Source organism: Harpegnathos saltator, unplaced genomic scaffold (assembly GCF_003227715.2).
Source record: "Harpegnathos saltator strain DR-91 unplaced genomic scaffold, Hsal_v8.6 scaffold51, whole genome shotgun sequence".
NCBI classification, from domain to species: domain Eukaryota; kingdom Metazoa; phylum Arthropoda; class Insecta; order Hymenoptera; family Formicidae; genus Harpegnathos; species Harpegnathos saltator.
Genome location: NW_020230327.1, coordinates 343,788 through 361,185, shown reverse-complemented (window position 1 = coordinate 361,185; position 17,398 = coordinate 343,788). Strand labels below are relative to the sequence as shown.

At 50.0% G+C, this 17,398-nt stretch overlaps 1 protein-coding gene across 8 annotated transcripts in view; it reads right to left on the bottom strand.

Annotated features, from left to right (window-relative positions):
• Window positions 1–653: 653 nt before the first annotated feature.
• Window positions 654–17,398, bottom strand: part of LOC105186631 (SLIT-ROBO Rho GTPase-activating protein 1) — a 70,322-nt gene continuing 53,577 nt past the window's right edge. For 7 of the 8 annotated variants that reach the window (XM_011146970.3, XM_025302647.1, XM_025302648.1 and 4 more), the window contains 9 exons: window positions 13,344–13,472; window positions 12,561–12,782; window positions 11,818–12,093; window positions 10,564–11,159; window positions 10,273–10,494; window positions 10,010–10,080; window positions 9,754–9,934; window positions 9,151–9,427; window positions 3,845–6,117 (listed from right to left, as the gene is read on the bottom strand). In XM_011146970.3, coding sequence (XP_011145272.1) covers window positions 4,876–6,117; window positions 9,151–9,427; window positions 9,754–9,934; window positions 10,010–10,080; window positions 10,273–10,494; window positions 10,564–11,159; window positions 11,818–12,093; window positions 12,561–12,782; window positions 13,344–13,472 — 3,216 coding nt within the window. In that variant the 3' untranslated portion in view covers window positions 3,845–4,875. Of the gene's footprint in view, window positions 3,312–3,844; window positions 6,118–9,150; window positions 9,428–9,753; window positions 9,935–10,009; window positions 10,081–10,272; window positions 10,495–10,563; window positions 11,160–11,817; window positions 12,094–12,560; window positions 12,783–13,343; window positions 13,473–17,398 lie in introns of those variants that run through there. The other variant, XM_011146969.3, reaches the window with a different exon arrangement.

Here is a 17,398-nt window from a genome sequence, read left to right as displayed (position 1 = left end):
TATCAGCTGATGCATCAGCCGGTTGCGTCCGCGCAGCATCAATGACAGATTAAAGGGGTCCGGAATTCCGGAGGAACGTCAGGGATAATATAGTAAGTCACTCGCTATATGACTTGTAAAATCGCGGAGCTGCGGCGAGTATCGATCGCGAGAGGACGGACGCGCCGCAGCAGACTCGCTAATTTTGCGTACGTTACGCGCGTTTCACACCCGGCCCGGTTTGTCGCAATCGTTGTTATCTTGAGATCAGCACTGGCATTTAATTGTATTCACAATCTGTCCGGCTGATTCGTAACGTCTGCACTGCGTATTATCTTCGAGCAGTCTCGTATATCGGCAATTTTATCTCAATAAGGATAGAAATATTCGTAAGATAAGACACGCTATTTGCTGGTGAACGATTGAAAAATCCAAAGAGCAACGATTAAATCATATTAGAGAACATCTCGAGCGAATGTCTCGTGGAATATTCGTTTCGAGGCGTGTTCGTTGTTGAAAATACTCTTCTGTCAAGTTTGAATCGATAGGTATCGAAAATGGCGGAAATCGAAGATGAATACGAGGGAGACGCAAGTCGGGTAGACTGTAGGCGCGGGAATCTTGTGACGGGAATCGGGACTTGTGACAAGAATGCTCGCACGTGAATAATAGTATACAGCCTGTAAGTTCGTTTATTACGATATCCATAATGTCATTAGCCTTAACGGGAGAGATTATCGATTAAGCTATTACGCTCCTCTCGGATCCACTGATAAGACGTGGCTACGCTAAAATTATTACGCGTTAAATTACGTTACAGATCGTTTAAAAATCGTTATTATCGTCCGACGCGTTCGGCGCCGTGTAAAAAAAAGAAAAAGAAACGATAAAGAAAAGGAAACGGGAGTTGATTACTATATAAACGCAGTCCGCGGGTACGATTTAAAACGAAAAGATGTGGGCGGGGAAAAGAACGAAGGGGACAGCATCTAAAAAACAGTCTCGAAACTCCATAAAGATCTCGAAAATTATTTTACAATCAATGGAGGGAGCAGGGCGGAGGGCGGGGGCGCGTATTCTTGGCTTTGGTATTTCTTAGTGCGGTGGGGTATAGCGCCTGCAATGTTCGGCGAGCCCAACATCAGCCAGTATTATCGCACTCGAATTTTTCAAATCGGAACTACTCTCCATATCCGATTGTTGATGCTCTTTCTTTCTCTTTTCGTACATATAATTTCGAGTATCCCGCCGGCCGCTGATTGTTAATTTTAACGACACGTTCATACGCCGATATGGAATTGATTTTTCCTCGCGATCGAAGCGTCACCGCAAACAGCAAACCATTTGAAATGGAAAGATATTCGTGCGCAAAGTGCGTATCTTTGAAATACGACCGAATAAAAAGTATCATCAGCGTGTCTCGAGGTTGAAGCGAACTCTACATTCCTTCGAAGAATCAATTCCAGATTCAACCGCAAAAGAATATTGAGATTTACTTGGAATTATTCGATCGAACGTCGTAGGAAGTAGCGGTAGAATTAACAGAAGGAGACAGAGAAAGAAATCCCGTTTTCACGAAATTATCTGGAGATACCAATCGGGAACGAGGCTCTCGCGAAATCCTCCTACGCAGGGACGCCGTGATCGCGATTGAGATGAGAGCACCGGTGATCGCGCGGTAATACGGACGACGCGAGGAACATCGCCGAGCACGTGCTAACATTTAGTTGATACACACATAAAGTGAGAGGGCATCGCGGAATTTATCGCGTTTCATCTCGGAGACACGCTCGAATCATCGAATCACTGATCCGCCGTGATTGATCCAGTGTCGAGTGTGAAAATCCTCGCGAAAACTCGCTCGCAGGAACGCACGCATACGCTAATGCCGTCGTAACATTTGCGCGTCGGTATACATTTCGTGTGTTAATTAATGTACGTGTATACGATACGCTATCGTTAAATCACGAGTACACAGACCGACATAGTGGTCCCGACGCATCACGCGAATTGAGTCAATCGGACTTCCCAAACGTGCGCGATATTGCTTACTTGTTTATCGATTAGCTCAAGGAAGCGGGAACGATGTGTCAAGTGTCGGCGTATCTGTCACACACAGCGAAAGCTTCGCGTTCATGCTCGGAAACAAATGTGTGTGTACATTCAGAAGATACCACCAACCTAATTGTAGCGAATGTTAAGACTATTATGCCGGTCTGTGCGCATTCGTTTGCGAAACGCTCATGAATGAGGGCGAATCCGCTGCTCACGAAGCTGCTACACGGGATAATCCGTTATAACAGCAGCCGAAGTGACAATATACTAGGGGGGGGGGCACGCGTGTGCGACAAAGCAACTGCAGAGGAGGATTCGAGAAAGGAGTGAGTGTGTATGTGAGTATATTTTATTGTATTCTTATATATGTCAAATAAGAACGTAATAAAAAGTCAACATGTACGCCGTCACTTCGGCTCTCATCCTGAGACATCACCGTGCAAGCTCGTGCAAACAGCGGCGCGCAATTGTGACAATTTGATACGCTCCGAACTTCATCGAAATATGTTCCAAACATCTCGCAAACGAGTGCATACAAGTTTCCTCATTTTCTCGCTTTTTTTTCTATTTTTTTTTTCTTTTCGATCGATCGATTACAGGGAGAGGCGATGCGTGAATATGTCGAGCTGTTACATAGAGGGTTGTCTCTTCTTCTCTCTTCATCTGTTTTCTTTTCCTCCGTTTTTTCCTCCTTTTCCCTTCCTCGTTTTTCTCCTTCCTCTTCTCTCAGCTTGAAATTCGATCCCGGGATTGAGTAACGGCCTACAACGCCATGTCAATCGATAAATACTAGCATTGTCGTCATCGTCGTCGTAGTCACCTAGCTATTCTCCTCTTCCCCCTTTCGCTCTATATCTCGGATATATCGAACATCGCTGTTTTGGATAGTTAGTACCTATAATTAAGACGGCACGCGGTATACATAGTAACGTACCCTATAGTAAACTTACGGTAAAGTCGCGGGACTCGCGGGACCCCGACCCTCGTCTCTCACTCACTCACTTCCGCTCTGACGCGAGATACGAACTCGCGTTCAAGGGTGGTGTGTTGATCGGGCGGGGAGGGCTGGGGAGCAGCTCTTGCTCTTCCTCTCTTCTTTTCTTGCCTCTTCTCCTTCCTCTTCTTCATTCTTCCTTTTTTCTCTTCTTTTAAAAAAAACTCATACTAACACTCGTTCGCGCGTAAAGGAACCATCAAAACGCGTTCGCCGCGTCTCGCGACTTACGATATATTCGTCAAGAGCAACAGGCAGGAAAATCCAGGCATGCGGGCACGCGCTAAAAAATAAATTACATCCAACGTTACAAATTCGCACACACATCGACTAAATATTTTACTTGCCAAGATTCTCATATTCTTCGATATTAATTCTCTCTCTCTCTCTCTCTCTCTCTCTCTCTCTCTCTCTCCCTCTCTCTCTCTCTCTCCCCCTCTCTCTCTCCCTCTCTCTCTCTCTCTCTCTCTCTCACACACACATACATACACACACACACACACACACACACACACACACACACACACACACACACACACACGTACACACACGCACGCACGCACGCACGCGCGCGCACGCACGCACGCACGCACGCACGCGCGCGCACGCACGCACGCACGCACGCACGCACGCACACGCACACCCACACGCACACCCACACGCGCACACACACACACACACACACACACACACACACACACACACACACACACACACACTTTCGCTCTTCCACTCTTTCTTTGTCTTACTCTTTCACTCTCTCTTTTTCTCTCTCTTCTCTCTCTCTCTCTTTCTCTCTCTCTCTCTCTCTCTCTCTCTCTCTCTCTCTCTCTCTCTCTCCCGCTCATTCTTTTTCATTATTTTTTTTCTTATTCTTATCTTCGCTCGATGACTAGAAACATCGCTTCGCGGATCATTTGGTAAAAAAATTATGCGAAAATGGAAAACATCTGTAGAAAAAATAAACTCGCCACCGCGCGGATAGCATCGCGGTCTCGCACATACTACTATTCACTAAAAGATCCGCTCGTGCCAAATTTAGCACCGAGATTTAGCGCGATTAGTATGCGCGCGAGCGCGCAGACACGCACCGGACCGCGCTATCCCGCGGTGGCTTTCCTTTCTTCTCGGGCACGGTAATTAATACAGTAGAAGTCCTCGCGACTGGGCGGAGTAACTGGTCGATGGGTGGTCGCGCTTATCGCTAATCTACACGCTACCGTCTCGAAATGGCGTAGTTTCGAATTCGCAGCACGGTCTCGCCTTGGCCTCCGGCAAACGGCCTAGTTTTTCGCCTTTGTTTTTCATCCCATTGTTTCCATTCTGCTCTTTTATTCGCAACCCGCGGGATTTCGCCGCGCGAGAAGGAACAGTTATTGTCAAGTACATCGTTCGGAAGCGGTGTGGACACGCGAGATAAATCGAAATTGGTCTGATGAAAATTAAGAGGGGAATATCATGAACGTAGTCGAGGACATCGGCTTCGCGAGAGCGATGCGACGGTTGGTCCAGTCCCGTCGTGACGGCTGAGCGCCGCTCGGCCTCGCTTCGAAAAATCCGCGCGTGTCGGGGTGGTTCGTACTAACCCCCATCCCTGTCTCCAAGAAAGAAGGAGAGACTGGACCTTTCTCGCGCGTCGCTCTCGTTCGTGACTCGAGAGATACGTTTCCCGAGTCGCATTCGGAGACCGACTGTACACTCCGGCTGCAAGTGAAGTCTCACGACGGCTCCGAGAGACAAGAGAGCGACGACATCCGGCCGATTGCCGGGGCCAAACGCTCCGACCGAGCGCGACAGTAAAAAAAACCTCTTGTCCGGCTCCGATGATGATTACTTATGGCAATCAGTTAATTGGCCTGTTCCGCGCTCTGCGCCTGCTTCTCGATCTTGCGCGCGAGCTCAGGGCTCATGTGCGGGTGCGGGAACGGCAGCACCGGTTTGCGCAGGATCGTCGGCTTGACCTTGACCTGCGGCTTGAACGTCGACACCACCTGGCTGCCGCCGGTCAGATGCATGTCGGCGAACTTGGCGACTATCTTGGGGGTGGATCGCGGCGGTAGGGGTGACTTGAGCGGCACTCCGCCGCCTCCCCCGTCAGCGAGCTGATTCGAACTGGCCGACCGCACGATCTCGTCGTTCTCGATCGCGTCGATCGCGCCGATCTCATGATCCGCGGTCTCCACCCGCTTCAACTTGCCCGCAGAGTCCGAGTTGGTCTTCGTGTTCTTCTTCAGCGTGCACTGGTTCTGCTTGGCGAAGCGTTCGGCGGCGGTACTCATGTCCGGCGACTCCGGGCCGCCGGTGGGCGAGGTGGCGGCCTCAGCGCGCGCTGGCGCCATCGGCAACGACGTCGGCGTCTCGTCGTCCGAGCTGCTAAGGCTGCTGGACGAGGCGGACTTTTTGCTGGCGTCCTGAGCGGAGAGCGGCAGGTCCATCACCAGGTCAGGCGTATGCTTCTGTCGCATCTCGCGAAACTCCTGAGACGTACGAAAGGACTTTGGCGTCGGCGGTACAGCCGGGTTTAGCTGGGTCTGCGAGGTGGCGCGACGCTGCCAGAGCTCGCGGTTCGCCGAGAAGTTGGTCGTCGTCGCCGTCGTCGTCGTCGTCGTCATCGTCATCATAGCCGTCGTCGTCGTCTCCTGTTGTTGCTGCTGCTGCTGTAGGTCGTCGTCCAACGTTGTCGTCGTTGTCGTCGTCGATGATGACAACGAGTTCGCGTGGGTTAGCTGCTGATGCTGCTGCGCTACGACGTTCTCGCCGACGCTCTGCGACTTCCAATGCTGCTGCTTGCGACCGGTGCTCGCGCGTTTCGCAGCGCCGTCCAACGACGACATCGTCGACACGCATTCGCCCTGCTCCTCGTTGACGACGGTCTCCTCGCTGCCGCTTCCGCGTTGTGATTGCTGCTGAGCGTTCGTGTCTGTCCCGTAAACGGAGATCTTGCTGTTGTTGCTGCCACCGTCGCAGCAGTCGACGTTGTTCTCCAGCGCGATCTGGAGAACGCCGTCGGCGCGATGGTGCTCCGACGACGAGTGCCTCTCGTTCTCCGGAGTGGACACCCTGGCCAGCCTGGACGGCGTCGCGGAGTCCTGCAAACAGTCAGGCGGAACAATCGTAGCGAGACTTGGCGCGCGCGCGCGCGTACAGCGAGAGAAAGCGCCGGGGGGCTCTAAATGGGTGTCGCCTGAAGTCGAGAGACGGACGGGTCGTTTACTATTGCGGGGAATACGCAGATTCTACGGAGTCGTCTTGTTCTACCGATCGTGCGCGCTGTAATGAGATACGAATTATTGTATTGTTGTCTGTCTATCGAATCTGCTTGCTTCTTTATTTTTACACAGCGAGTCTCTCGCCGCTAACGGACCAGTGCTCTTGTGTTCTCCGTCACAAACGCCACATACGGTTCGTGCTGCAAACCGGAAAATGCAAGACGTCATTTCGTTGGATATCAAGAGCCTTCAAGACAGCTCTGGTTCTAAATGAAACAGATAATACAGGAGAACGTGAGAGACGTGGGCAATGAAATTTATTCCTCTTTGAATTTTCAGCTTTATCCCGCTTTGATCAGTGGTTTCCAAAATCGTTGATGCATTTAACGTGTGTACATTAAAATAAAAGCAAAGAAATGGGAAGATGCGTCGAAGAGACGCACGAATCGTTCGCGGGGAATGACCGCAAGAAAAACTCGACGACACAATTGTACAAGAGACACTCTGTGTCTCTGAGAGGCTGTCCGGTAGCGGCGAGACAACACGCATACACAACGTTTCCACGTAAACACGTGTAGATACAGAGATTGGGGGCAGTGAGTTGGGTAATTTGTGAGAGATTGACAACTGCACGATGTACACAACGTGAGATATAAATACCGTACGAAAAAGGTGCCGTCGGTCGGATCGGGCAAGGTACACCGAAACTTGGCTCCATCAAGCTACCCGTACGGCCAATCGTATTGCCAATCCAACGCGACACATCGTGCAACGCGATCATCGCGAAGTGATCAGAGTCGTCGCGTGACTCTCAACACGATTGATCCAGAGTAGTGTTTTCGGAGATCTCACGGAGGCACGCACGACGCTTATCCGGAGCTTATCGCTCGCATGCAAATAGAGATACGCAAGAGTCGAAGGCAGAAGGGAATCGGATAAAAAAAGTACACACACATGAGGCAGTAACCATTAAGGAGACAGGATTAAAAACTGCTCGTAAAACTGAGACGAATAGAAGCGGGCAAAACGTACCGGCGCAAATAACGATGGATATTAGTTCACCTATCTCTTTCTGTCTCTATCCGATGTCCGAAGAGGAAGGTGCTAGAGTCTGGGGGTCTGGGCGGAGGGGGAGGTTAATAAAACGGACTAGGCTATTGCAGTGGGTGAGATCTCTCTCTCTTTACTCACCTCGAAGCCGAAAGGATATCCGCTGGAGATAAGCAGGCCCCCCGCGAGCGGCATTCCTTTTTTTGGTCTCAGACTAACAGACCGAAGAGGTTCTCTCTACGGAGAAATTTCTAAGACTCGCAGAATCGACAGGAAAAAAAAAAAAGTAAGAGAGGGCCGAGAACTCGCACTCCTCCCGCCGAGATCTCGATCTCGAAGTCTCGCGATCAACGAACGCACAACAGCGACGACAACAATAACGACAGCGAATTTATCGCACGACGACCAACTGCGACGGCCAGTTTTATCGAACAGTTTTTAGTCCGCCCAGTTTCGCCCCCGCGTAATAAATCTCTACGCATGTGTACGGCGCGAAACGGCTTACTTTTCTCGCCAACTAAAGGCGCCAAGAGACTAAACGTATATCTGGAAAAACAGCAACCATCCCAACCATTAAAACATCGACATTCATTAACGAAAAGAAAAAAGGAAACAAAAAGATATATATATATACGTGTAAAGGAGAAAAATAAAAAAATATATACACACATACACACACACACACACACACACACACACATACGCATGTACAGTAAAACGAAACGGTGCGCAGGACACAGGCGACGCAAGACAAGAACAACCAAGGCGACATGCAGCACAACATGAACATGTATATTTCTATTTTATTTACAGATCGTATCGTACAAAAATGTATAAAGTCCTACAAGATACTAGAGTACTGCTGTGTTTACCGGATAAGTTAACTTAAAGTAGCGGTTTCTCAGAGGGTGGCGTGCTCTCTTTCTCTTTCTCTCTCTTTCTCTCTCTCTCTCTCTCTCTCTCTCTCTCTCTCTCTCTCTCTTTCATCACAACGCGTCTCTTCGTCATCGTCTACCGTGACGCCGGATGCGACGTCATCACCGTCGTGAGAAACGGCACTCGCGAAACTTTTCGAATATATCTTCTCTCGGAATCACGCCCGCGGTGAGATATCGGCGATATCGATTCGCGCACGTTGCGCGTTAAATGATTAACGGCCCAGCTAAGCTTCGCGCGCGCGAGTAACTCGGCGTACCGACGGCGACTCGGAAATTCGGCGAATTATTCATCCGAAACCTTTATCTCTCTCCCTCTCTTCTCGGCTTCGAGAACTTTTTCACCGACGGAACTCGCTGTGTCAAATTGCCCGAGCATTTTCGACCCGGTCACTGTGACGAGAGACTCAACGTCGAGAATCCCGTCATTTTCGAGAACGAAGGAGACGACACTTGTTCGCGATCGATCGCGAACAACGGTTCATCCGCACGCGGTCGTTATAGACAAGACGAAGCGATGCGTGGTGCCTGATGTACAGGTGCGGTGCAGCACAGAGGCGAGAAGAAGAAGGAGAAAGAAAGAAAGAGAGGGAGAGAGTAAGAGACGTTCGTGTTGCCAATCTACATTGTGCATTCCGGGCGTGATTTCGTTGCTATTTAATGAGGGAGACGAAATAAAAGGAAAAGAAAGATACAAACAAGTCCGACGCAACTCGCGACAGCCATGCACCTGAGTGCGCCCGAAGGGGCAGGATACGAGAACGTCGGAGTCTACCTCGCGGTGCGGTGCGGTGTGTCGCGCAGTATTGACAACAAGCACAGAGATGAACAACAACAACAACAGCAGCAACAGCAACAACAACAACAACACGAGGAGGAGACAGAATCGGGAGATTAATGTCAGTAGCTAAACGGTGGTTTCCAATACCTCTCGACTGATGATCGGCTGCGCCGATGAGATGCAGGGCACATTCGTCACCACGGACGCGATAATACCGCTGGCGTTACTATTGTCCGTTATTATGTTCGTCGTGGCGGACGACATATCGGACGCGGCGCCGGACGACCAGGTGCTGGGGTTAGCTGACGGGCCCATCAACGGCGAATTGTTGCTCGATAGAACGCTGTCCGCCGAGCTGGACGCTCTTCTACGCATGGACTCCTCGCTGGACGATTTCAAGAGTTCTTTCTCACGCTCCTCATCCCTGATGCACCGCATAAAAAATGCCACCGAGACGGCGACGAATTAATGACATTATGATTTGGATTTTGATAACTCGAGAGTGACGAAGCGAGTTGAGAAAAAATAACTTGTAGCGGAGAATTTAATTCATACGATTGACATTAAGAACAATAATTCAACGATGAACAACGGTTCAATGTAAACGATGATGAAATAACGATTGAAATTCAAGTGGAAACTGCAATGAAATGTAACTGTGAAAACTGTGACTCATTTTGGAAACTGTACGTTCAAGGTTTTCGCATAATCAATAATCAATCGCATAACAATTTGCATAATCGCACTCACTTGATCTTGAGCATAATATATTTGTCAGGAATCAGCCCTTCTCTGCCAGCTAAAGCGCCTCGCCACCAGTCGTTGCTGACCTGTGTGAATAACGTCAGAGTGTCGCCCTTCTTGAAGCTCAGCTCTCTCTCGGATCTCGCGTTGAAGTCGAATTGCGCGGTGGCCTCGAGATTCTCCGATTCTAACGGACAAAACAGAACGTGAAGATATTTCTCATCTTGTGTCAGCATCGACAAGTAAGTTCGAGGTGCATTACCGTCTTCGGACGGGTAGACTTCCGAATCCATGTCTTCCTGAACTTGATCCGTCGGCGAATCTCCCACGTCCCTGAATCACGCGTAAATATATCTCGTTACGACCACTCAAGCAACGTGAAAGCCTTGGACTGGACGTCTGAGAGACGCGTGCTGAAGAATCACGTCTCTTGGACGTCTTTACGACGCCCTTCGCGTATGTTTCCCTCGTCTCGAAACACGACCCATCGCTCGCGAGAGATGGCCGGCGATAATTCCTACTTACACATCGTCCGGTTCTCTGCTGATATACTTTTCGTACTGCGTGCCGCCAATGTCCTCCGGGAAGATCTCTTCGCAGAACGTGATGATATTCTTGATCAGCTCGTTCACCTGATTCTGGTACTGCACCTGATCTTTGTCCTCGGGAACGGGCACCAAGGTTGGGCCGAAGCAGATAGCCAAGTTGTACGGGTCCATCATGTTCTCGTCCGAGAATTCCGACAGACTGCGCAATAGGGTCCGGGATTTATGCAGGTCTGGCGTTCGAATCTCACACGAGCCGACTGATACTCACTGATTGAGGAAAGCGAAGAGATAACGCATGACGATGACAACCGGCCTCGGCAAGCTCGCTATCATCTCCTTCATCTTATTGACGAAGTCTTGTTTCGACTCCAACTGCGCCAGTTCCATGAGATGCTCGAAGTAGATGATGGGGAAGAGCGGTTCGCGCAGCTCCCTTAGATACAGCTTCAACACCCCGGCGACGCTGTTGATGTCCGAGGCGTCAGTCACGTCCGCCAGAGGGTCTTCGCCTCTCTCGAACCACTCGCGGAAGTTATTGATCTCCACTTGGGAGCCGGACACGCGGAATATGCCTTGGTGGTGCAGACCGTACAGATTGATCACGCGAATGCAGCTCTTCATGATGAGCGGTATCTCCTGGTTAGTGCTCTCCAAGTACTCCTCGAGCGAGCCGCCGAACAGCTTCGGCTGACCGTTCATCTGCAACCGGCCGATTCGCTTCCGGCGAGCCTGTTTTTGTTTCGTGGCTGAGATGGACGGGTTCGGGCTGGCGTTCGAGCCGTCCAGTAGGCTCTGCCGGATGTATTCCTGTTTCGCGTCTAGCCTGGCTATCCTCGATGTGCCGAGAAGATATTCCCTGAATTTCTGCGAACACGCGCGAACAGACTGATCGCGGGCACGTCGGGCGCGAAGACATCGGTCTTGTGTCAAGAGACCAAACATCAACGTTTCTCGTCAAATGTATATTAAAATGAGGATAAACCCGGGTAAAGAAAAAGTAAAAAAAAACAAACCGGATGAAACAAGAAAGCGAGTCTCAGAGTTGTGTTGCACAAATTTTGCGATAAATTGAACGACAAGATTCAGAGTCAACTTATCTCGCGAGATAAGACGTAGAACACAAACGTCCTAATTTGATCCTATTGCGATTCCAGTTTAGATACAAACGCGAGAATGTACATCAACTGCGGCGTTGGCATCGCGCGTTTTATTTCTGCGTTCTTATCAAGGAGTCACCTTCGAGGGATCTTAACGCAAGAGGCGTTTTATTTCAGGGAAATAATCTATGGAAAGAAAAAGAGAGAGAGAGAGAGAGAGAGAGAGAGAGAGAGAGAGAGAGACGCCCTTTCTCTTTCTCTCCAAGTACCGAGCAGCGACGCGTTTTCTCAGCTATTCCCTACCTGTCCCTTTCTCGCGCTTCCACTATCCTTCGAATGCTAATGCGACAATCAATATTCTACCGCACGGCCAGGTCTTTCGCTCTCACACACCGTCGCCGAGATAGAATTCCCCGTTTACTCACTATGAGGTAGAACTCTTCGGTCTCCTGTCTGTCGGCCCGCAGCTTGATCTGCACGGTCTCCGGCGGCCTAGACGTAGGCACGGCATTCTCACCGAAATATCGCGAGCAATCGTAATCCTTGGCGGTCAGCATCTCGAGCAGACTCGCCTCCGCGGTCTCCAGCGTCTTCCACACCTCCTCGGACTCGGTACGCAACGACGTCACCCTCTGCTGCAGCTGCGCTAGCCGTTGCTCCATCTCTGAGTGCAGCATCTTTTGCAGCTCGGGCTCGGGTGTCTGTCGGGAGGAAATGTAAGCGCGGCGGTTTTTAGCAGAGCGCTCGTGCGGCTGTGCGGCTATATCTCGAGAAACGGACTCGACACAGATCGTAACGATCAAATGCATTTCTCTATTCTCGTTCGTTGACACTTGAATTACAGCTTGAATCTACAGCTAATCGATTTCGAATCGAAATGTTGCAAAAATGTCCTAAATTCTCTCGAAATTTCTCTCGACCTCCTAATAAATGCGCACTCACTACTCCATCACATGCCGTTCGATTCCCGCGTTCCCCGGGAATTTACCTATCGATTCGCTAAAGCGACATTTCTTACGAGTCAAATTACTGTTTGACTAAAATATGACGGGGGTTTCTTCTCATCAAAGAATTTAATAAAGCTCGAAGGAGAAGCCCCCTCTCTCCATGGTCGTCTCTTCATGGTTCATCATCTTTCGCCCGCTGAAATTCGCCGTTATTGCCGTACCTCATCTCCGCGTTGTCCTTGGAACTCAAACTTCTTGGGAATCATGAAGGCGGTGTGATGAGACTCCAGGAATCTCTGCTTATCCGCCCTGGAGTCGAGCGCACCGACGCAAGCGGCTAATTGCTCGGCGCCAGATTGCAGGGAACGCTGCCTGCCCTCCTCCGCGCTGCAGTGCATCAGCAATGCTCTTGCTATGCAGTTGTGAAATCCAAAGTCCATGCACTACGCAAGGAGAGCACACAGACGCACTCACGTCATTTCTGTCGTGCGATATCTGTCTAACGTGCAAACGCCGAAGCGTCGCGTCGTCGTCCGCGATTTAATCGTCGTCAAAGTAAAAGCATCTTGACGAATCAACTCCGACTGCACTTTCGTCTCGTATCAATGAATCGTATCTAAAGGGAACGGTCGATAAACAGAGAGGACTACGACAAGTGGCTGAAAGAGCCACGTGCATTGCAATTTACCGTATCTTCGTCGTATCTTGGACTGTTCGATCGGTCCAAGATCGGTTTTTGCGGTTTTCGCGCAATCGATGGGAATCAGCGAGGCAGTCGACGTGACATCGAGCTCACGACCAAGTATGGAACACACAACGTCGTGGAAATGGGATCGCCGGCGACGATTCCGTAGGGTTCATGTCGAGCAACGACGTCGTAGCCCGACGAACAAGTGCAACGACAATTACGGAGCCCGGAGAGAAAGCGCGGCGGCGGCGGCGGCGGCGGCGGTGGCGAGACAGTCGCGGGGGGTCAATGGGGTGTGTGCGTGTGAGTAACTTACGTCGATGAGATCGGACAGGTCGTCGACGAAGTATTTGTGTATCGTCGTGTTCGACGCCTCCAGGCACAGGATGTACTCGTTTCTCGCCTTGAGCGCCTTCAGCTTCGCCTCCTGGTACTTGCTCTTCCTCTGAAAGGAGATTGCGGATCAGAAGAGCGCGGGACTTTTGCTCGTGCGTGCCGCGACGCAACGCGACGCGACCGACTGGGACCGCTTAGTCTAATTAATCTCATTAATCGACCGCGACCGGCAGCAGCGTATTAATTGACCCGGTCGATTCCAGCCAGACGAGCACCGCCTGTGCGGTCGCGTCCTTTTCCCTCCGAGGATTATCCGCGATTATCGCTTTTCGTGATGCGCACGATCCAGCTGCTCGTCACTTTGCTTTCGATTATGTCACTTTACGACTATACACCGTCGCGTCGTACGCCTCCGACGGAATTTTATCTCAATCGCCAACACAATGTAACTTCCGACAGACATAATACTCTAATAACGCCGTTTTCTTTATTTTTTATTCTCGATATTTTATATTTATTTTTATTCTCGGTCAAACCGGGAAACGTATTTCTTTTCTTCAACTCGCCTACACAATCGGTAGATAGTTGTAATATTGGAGGGTAAAAGAAGTTCTTTTATCTCCATGTACAACTCTGAATAATCTGTAACTTCCATAACAATCAGCGGTATCATCCGCGTGATCAGACATTAAATAATTTAATTTTAGAGAAATTTGTCAAATCTACGTGTCCCATAAACGAGAGAACGTGCGTTCGACGCTGGATGCGAGCAGTGGCGCCGAGTGTAACGACGATAACGACGACGGCGACGAGTCGGTTGCACGTGTTGTCGATCTATCTCTCTCTCTCTCTCTCTCTCTCTCTCTCTCTCTCTCTCTCTCTCTCTCTCTCTCTCTCTCTCGATATTTTTTTTTCGACCTGCTAGGCTCCTGCTTCTCCTCCCTGGTCTTTTTCTCTCGATGTCCCCTTTACTTGCAGGCCGTTTTAACCATCTGTCTTATCACACTACAGCCGCCCAAGGGGGAGCGCTATTTATTTTTCCATCGAGCTGCATGTGCACGGCAAAAAATTCATTCTGTCAGGTCGTCCCTAAATCCTCGGCCCGCGTCTGCTCGGATTGGTAGTAGGTTGGGAAAAAAAAGACACGTACGGACAACGCGTCGTACGGATTTCGTGGAGTCTCACTTCGATTCACTTCGCCGAGTGGATGAAATCCACTCCAGGTAGGCCGAAGAAGTGCTTTGTATCTCGGGAGACTTCAGATGAACGGAGAAGCGGAGTGAATGCACTCTAGCAGAAGATAGAAACGAACGTGTTTGATGCGAAAAAAACATACGAGTGCGCTTGTGTCCTCTCAAAAGACATCAAAGGCTGGACAATATTCCCTACAAGCTTTAAGACTCTCCCTCTCTCGCACAGCCCAACGGAAAATTGAGTTTGGCCGTTGGAAATTAAGACGTGCGGCGGACGGGCCAAGTGCGACGTGAACTCGACGCGTAACATTTCGCCAATTTACGGAAAAATAATTCGAAAGATTAGATATCGCGCGGAGAGAACGTTTCTCGGAACAATATTTCCTTCGTTCTCATTTTCAGTCGTACGCGATTGTCATTCGCACGCCATTCTCGCCGACTCCGCGACTCGCGCCCCAGAATGCGCGAGAGCTGCTTTTCGAAAGGCCGGAGAGACGGGATTCGCTGCAAAGCGCGACTCTGCGCTCGATTCCGCGGAAAGCGGACGACGAGCGCCAACGAGATGGACGCGATGATGGGCAAAAAGCGGAACAATTGCCGGACTGATGACGCAGATACCTAATTCGGACATCCTGCGACTGGCCTGAATATTGTTCGGTCGACGCGGTGATGGCCGCGTCTTCACCTGGCCCCGGCCATGTTTTCGTTCACCGCACCATAATGGCTCAGCTCGATATTTCGCGGGGCTGTTATTTCCTTCTGATAATGCGCGTAGCATGCGAGGATATAAAGTGTCATCGATCGCGTCTCGCTCTAATCTTGGGCGAGGTGCGCGGTAAGAGCGGCGGCGGTAATAATTCCCGTGCGACGACAGTCGTAAATCACGCAGCGTGCTCGTGATAACGAAGTTATTCTCGGAGTAACGCACGTTTACGGAAACTATTCCGACGTTGTAATGTCCGTACTAACAAAAACATCAATTCCATATTCGCGCGTCTCCTACGACTATTGCAATGTCCTCAAAGTTGTATATATATCTCGCGAGCTTTGCGCGAATGTAAATTTCCTGAAACGTACTTTGGCTAAAATTAGGGAAATATACATAAATTCCTTCAAATCGCCACAACCGTGGAAGATTACAGAAGATGAGAGAGAGAGAGAGAGAGAGAGAGAGAGGAGGAGGAGGAGGAGGAGGAATGAGAGGGGGATCGTTCATTTTTACTACAAATCGCGCTTTGAAGACTGACTTGATTCCAGTTTCGTTTTGCAACAACACTCGCGTTTGCAATCAGCAACGACGTCCGCAGCGCGAATGGATTCTGCGAACGACGGATCTGCCGGTTGATTTTAATGATATCCTTATTGTTAAATTGTGACAGAGGAAATTAGCGGCAGCATCCGAGCCGTAATGAACGTATTTCCGTTGCACTCCTCCAAACGAAATTATTAAGACGCAGCACAGACGACAGCACTATTCGTTCCAGCTGTACTTTCAATTTCCTTTCAATCGCATCGACGAAGGCCAGACACGCAAACTTCCAGCCAGCCCCACGCGAAGTGCCCGCTCGCTTTTAAAGGGACACGAACAAAGAACACCCAATTTCTCGATATCGAGGAAACCCAAGTGCCAGAAACTTTGTTATTAATTTATCGAATCTTATTTGCACCGTTATCTCGACAATTATCTCGACAAGTTCACATCTAAATTAAATTAAAGAGCAACCCGACAAAGTTTTCGCAAAATATTTTCTCGCCTTTAAAAATCCTCCAAGACGCATCATTTTTTTTCCTCCGTATTCTCTGACCCTCTTTAAGAATCAAATTGTTGATTGTCTGAATCTGGAACATCTACGGCGGATGTTCCAATCGTCTCGAGTGTATTTGTTCCAGCATCGGTGGAGTACATTCGATTCACTCTCCAATTTCGAATGAAACTATTCGCCCCGCGATTCAGCGAAAAGAAGAATTCAATCCATAGGAGTGAAAAGCCATTCGATATCGAATGACTCGACTGTCGCTCTACTTTTCGAGCGGGATTTCACTTGGAGAAACTTACAGAATAAGACGAGCGATGCACAAAGCTATCGAGAAATTAAATAAACCTTCAAACCCGATCCCAAGTATTATCGTTTGAAACAAGCGCCCCGATTCACTCTTAACAAGTTAAAAAATACCGATGTGTGCCATCGTCCGGTCTAAAAAATAAAAAATACGCCACGACTCCCCAATGCCTATTGGCGTTGGCCTGTTACATACGAATCGTCGTGCGACAAAGCGGAAACGTACTGAAACATATTTCCCCCCTCAAGCCCGAGCTCGACGCGTCGCTTTGACTTCGCGAACAGCTGGTGGACGCGCGAATGTGAAAAAGAAGCACGTCGAATTCGTGCCGTCAAACGTGTTCATCGTCGCAAAGAGAGCCCTCTGATCGCGGACGATAAATCTTACCGCCGGCGTAAAATCACTAGCGATCTGTCGCCAGGAGCGACGATCGAGCAACCGACCGACCGACCGTTAAGAGGCCGCGTGGCCGCGTGGCCCGTTCGGTCGCGCCAGGTGCCAACAGCTGCCTGAGCGCTGAGAGAGCTGAAGAGAGGGAAAGTCATCGCGCATCGCGCGGATGCGATGACCGTCGACGAATAATTTCCATCGCGACCGCGTCGTCCGCTCGTAACGAGTCGTCACACCGCTGCCAAAAGCCGAAGGACACTCTCCGCGCGCGAACGCAATACGCCAGATTTATCCACGGCCAGGGTCGTCCCGAAAACGGCCGGTCAATTTGCGAGCATATGGCGGACGGCTTCTGCATTGGTTACGGTAAACAACGTGAGGCGCGGTGAAC